General features: G+C 41.7%; 1 protein-coding gene across 1 annotated transcript; it reads right to left on the reverse strand.

Moving 5' to 3' along the window:
• Positions 1-558: 558 nt before the first annotated feature.
• On the reverse strand, positions 559-1,551 carry LOC124960730 (olfactory receptor 52I2-like). The gene has a single exon (XM_047519648.1). It carries the CDS (start codon positions 1,528-1,530, stop codon positions 559-561), a length of 972 nt encoding a protein of 323 aa, XP_047375604.1. The 5' UTR covers positions 1,531-1,551.
• Positions 1,552-5,207: the final 3,656 nt, after the last annotated feature.

The following is a 5,207-nucleotide window of genomic DNA, read 5'->3' on the forward strand; positions in this document are numbered from 1 at the left end:
ACAAATATGAATATTTATATGAATATACATGTGAAAATATACACAAAAACACTTAAAATGTGTGTATATATATGTATATATATATATATATATGGAAATATTAGAGTAAAATGCATACCTACTGTTTGAATCAAATATTGGGCATGCATATGCAAATGAATGTATATGAACATATACACAAATTTTTGTGTGATTAAATATTTATGTCAATGCATGTATAAATATGCATCAAAATATAGACATTTTTGTATAAATAGGTTTCCATGGTAGGTAGGATATTAGTATTAGGACTATGGGTCATTACTGAGAAAAGAAAAAACTGAAAATCTATGAACTCTACCCAAATTTATTTCTTGTTCAGATATGAGTTGAATGAAACCATTAAAAATGGTAAATCATTCCATTTATTTCCTTTCTAGAAATTGTAAACTTAGATAAGAATACTATTCACAGCTTCTTCTTATAATTTCTATAGTACCTGGCAGACCAATCTCACTCTATAGATCTGTAAAACTAGGCAGTTCACATAAATGCTCAAGGACAGAACAGTTCATGGGTTCATGAGCAAAGACTGGAATTGTGAAAAGGGCAGATAAGCAAACTCCATATTCTCTCCCGTATTTGTTTGGTCCTCAGGCCATAGATGATGGGGTTCAAGGTGGGTGGAAAGACCAAATACAAGTCAGCTAACAGCACCTGAGTGTGCAGAGGGACTGAGTCCTGTCCTAGCCAGGATATATAGACTGATACCATCCCAGGTAGATAGTACAAGGCCATGACCCCCACATGGGAGCCACATGTGCTTAATGCCTTCCACTGGGCATTCTTGGAGGAGAGACCAAACACTGCCCTGAGAATCAGGATATAGGAGGCAGCAATGAAGGTCACATCAGAGCCCACAATAATGGAGGAACCAATCAAACTATAAAGACGGCTAGGCATGGGGTCAGCACATGCTAACTGGGCCACAGCCATGTGCTCACAGTAGGAATGAGGAACCACATGGGAGCCACAGAAAGGTAGATGACTAACCATCCAACTCAAAGGGGTCATGGATGTAACAGCTCTGATGGTGATGGTCACACTCATCCCCAGCATCACTCTAGGTGTGAGAATGCTCTTGTAGTGAAGGGGCTTGCAGATGGCTACGTAGCGGTCCAAAGCCATGGCCAGCAGCAGCCCCGTCTCCATGGCTGTGGCTGCGTGGACAAAGTACATCTGAGTGAAACAGGCACTGAAGCTGATGGAGCTGTGTCCTGAGGAGAAGATGCTCACCATCTTGGGGACCACCGAGGAGGCCATGACGATGTCCACTGCAGCCAGAACGCACAGGAAGCCAAACATAGGCTCTCTCAGGGTGGAATCCATGCAGATTACAGTCATGATGAGGCTGTTTCCCAACAGGGCTATGGTGTACATGGCACTCAGTGAGATAGCCAGCCAAAGATATGAAGACTGCAAGCCTGGAATGCCCACAAGGAAGAAGGTGGCAGGGGTTTCCATGCTGTGGTTGTGGGGTGGCCCCAGCATCACAGGTGAGGCTGCTTTCCTGTTAATATAGAAAGTGGTATAAAAATACATTTGTCTTACTCTATGACATTGGTGAAGTATAATATAGAACAAACATCCATACATCATAGTCAACAAAACAAGAGATATTTCATTGAAGATAAAATAACAATTATGCAATAAATTTAAGATACAAGTCTAGGTCTTTCCATCTGTGACTCCAGGAGTTGAATTAAGTAAATAGAGTAATAATCAGGTGAATAACTATGAATACTTACAAAAACAGTGTTACTGCTTTACTTGTACAGTTTTGTTAAGGAAAAAGGAGCTACCCATCTGCACAGCCAGGATCTGAGCTCCAACACTTGGAAATTTCAATTCATTGCTGCCTTTGTCTTACATCATCTCCTCATTCAGGTGTTTCCATGTTATATCATTTAAAATGGCCTGGTGGGATAAACCTAAAAGGGTCAGCATGAATTCATTCTCTGTTCATTTATAGGACAGTTCTCAAGCTTAGATTTTCTGTTTGCTTGCTTGATTACTATTTTAAAAATTATCAGTTCTTTGAACCCATCTCTACTAACAAAGTCTTGGTAAAAATGGTTGACACCTCCACTGTCATACTTTTTACAAAATGAAATTAAAGATAAAATGGAAGTGGGCATTATGAGCATCCTTGATTTAAACTGAAGTGATGCTTCAACTGTTTTCCAATTACTCTCAGATCATTCCACTCCCCAGAGAAATGGGCAAGTAGCTCAGTTCCAGAACTAGACTCAGAATCTCAAGTGTGGATCTGGACATTGTAAGTTCATTTGATCTCTACCCTCATTGCCCTAATACTGCATGTCTCAAGGCCTGAGCCCAGTGAGTCAGCACACCAATTGTGTTGACTTGACAGTAGTCATACACAATCCAAGAACTGTTTCCTAGGTTTCCAGGCAAGCTTCAATGATGGAGGCTTATTTGCCAAGACTCAGGACTAGCCTGACATTAGCTATCACTTCCTCTACCTCCCCTTAATGAAGAATTTCCAGATTAAGAAGTTGCCACATCCTTACCCTTGGATACTGACTGTCTCTACTCACTTAATTTTAATTCTCTTCAGGGGAGAGTTGAACAGTTGGATAGATCAGATTGATGGAATTCTGGGCTTCGATTCCCACCTGCTTCAGTAGACCTTTTCACTGTGAGCCAGGCACTAGAGAGACATTCCTCTGATTCTGCATCCCAACCACTTGGTGCACACTTGCCCCTTCCATTTGCTTCTGGAGGACGAATCAGTAATCATTCCACACCCAGATGCCCTCAGCAGCCTTGTGGGGGTCTTCAGGAGTTCTCTACCAAACTCAACGCCTGAGACCTGAATTCAAACTATGGTCCTTACTGAAACAAACAACAAAAAAAACTCAGTAACAATACATGCTATGTGATGGGACAGATCAAATGAAATAATGATCTACAGAGCAGGTCATGAGAAGTGTGCTATGTATAACCACATGGTGAGATGTTTTCAGTGACAGATCAGAAGACAGGGGAAAACTTTTAAAGGAGAATAGTGGTGACAAGTGGAAAAAATATCTGGATATCCCTCAGACTGCTGTATGTATGATGAATGCCACAAATTTAGAGCTGAGCATCACTGCCTGAACAGCTGGAGAAGAGCAGAGGATTCAGAATGCCTACTTCTCTACCCACCTCTGACCCAGGTCCTCCACCTCCTGAATGCTCTGTGTAAACCCACCTTTCTTCTGAGGGAAGCTTCAGTTTATGCCCTACCCCATCCTTCCTCTACCCAGCCCTATCTAGTGGACATTCCTGCAAGAAGCCATCCATGACTCATATGAGAGCTGAGCATAGTTCCAGCCATTAACCAGGAATATCTGGCCTCAGTTACTCAGAGTGGGATATTGACTGAGAACTCTAGAGTCACATGGTTATCCTGCATTAGCTCACCATTCAAGTTCAAATACAGGCAGCCGATGTGGGAGTGACCCACTAGAGCCAAATGGCTTGCTTATGTCCACCCCACAACCTGTTTTCCATGAAGCTCCTACCAGTAGCCTTTGGTCTGTACCAATATAAATAAAGCAAGTGCCGTCTCTTTCCTTTGTTAGAGACAGACCCTTCTGGATAACTCAATCGGTCACACCCCTGCTTCAAAAATATTCTTGCCTTTTTGTCTTTATTTCTGATTTATAAATTTCTTAGCTTTTATTTTGCAGCCAGCCCACCCCTCTAACAGGAACCCATCTCATGCAGGATGTGCAGGAGACATTCTTTTTATGATCTTCAGAGTTGTTTTTTTCTTCTTTGTGTACTTTTGATCTTCATCAGCACTGCTAGAGGTTCACATATGTCTTAATTCTCCTTAAATAACAGGACATTTTGTTTGGTCAGTTTTCTCTTTTAAATTTTTTTATTTTACCCAACCTATTGCCACTCAAAATTTTCTAAGATTTACTGCTAAGATCACGGTGATCTTCATGAAAGATCTGTTGCCAGTCCAGTGACTTCTTTTGGCATCACTGTGCTCCCTTTTAGTTTTGTTAACCCTTTGAAGCATGACATACATACTTTAAGATGAAGAAGCTGAAAGTATACAGCATGATAAAACATCATAATCTAAATATATGAACACACTTGCATAGCTGCTACCCAGGTCAAGATTCAGACACAATGCTTCCTGGTTGTTGAGGTCTCTCTTTTCAGAAAGCTCTGGCCAAGCTCTCCTAAGCACATTCCCAGCCCTGCTCTCACCTCTGCCTTCAACCCTACAGAGACACTCACATGAAGACCCAGAGGATCACTAAAAAGTAACTTAGAGAAGTCACTTAACATCAATAAGAACTCATAGCTTGTGTGAGGTTTGCATTCCTATTTAAAGGATGGGAAGTTCATAACTCAAGATTTTCTTAAAAGTCGAAGTACTAATGCATAATTCATTTGAATGGAGCCTTTCTGTTTGTAATAATCCTGTGCCTCTAATCTCCAACCCAGTGAACTCCCAGTTATCCCTATCCTTGGCTGCTTTTCTCATAGTTCATCCTGATTCCTGAAAAATCTGTCCACCATCCCAAGTTTAGACTTACCTCATATTGTCTTGCTTTCAACCAAAGTTGTCCTGTGTCCCTGCCCCCTCTCCTGCTTTCTCCATCCTCCCATCATTTCCAGAAGAATCTCTTGGTATTGGCAGTACTCTCCAGACCTGGACAGTGGTCTATAGTTGTGTTCAGGACTCGAATCCTCCTTTCCAGGATAACACTGGCCTTGAGTCTCCATCAACCCAAACTTCAATAATACCCAGGTCAGTTACCCACATCCCTGAAGTTTTCTCTATTCAACTTTCTCTGGTGGTCCATGCCTGGTAGTCAACATTTCTTATACCCAATAGAATGAGATTTATACAGTACCCTTCAGAAGGAGAAAAACAAGCCCAGGAAGTCGAAGATGACAATGCAGGGTCATGGTGACTATTGTCCTTTTCAGATCACCCCCTGGGAACCTTCTTTCCCTGTTAGATACTCTATTATTCCCCCTATTCCCTGGACAACCATTTTTCCTTTGCCTCTGCTGAGCAGTCAAACACTGTGACTCCTGAGACTAGTTCATTCCGGCACCTTGCCTCTGGGGCTTTCTCCTATATGGCATGAAGAAGTTGCTTAGTGACTGAACAGTCTTTGTTTCTTCAAGTC

Source organism: Sciurus carolinensis, chromosome 11 (genome assembly GCF_902686445.1).
Source record: "Sciurus carolinensis chromosome 11, mSciCar1.2, whole genome shotgun sequence".
Classification (NCBI taxonomy): Eukaryota; Metazoa; Chordata; class Mammalia; order Rodentia; family Sciuridae; genus Sciurus; species Sciurus carolinensis.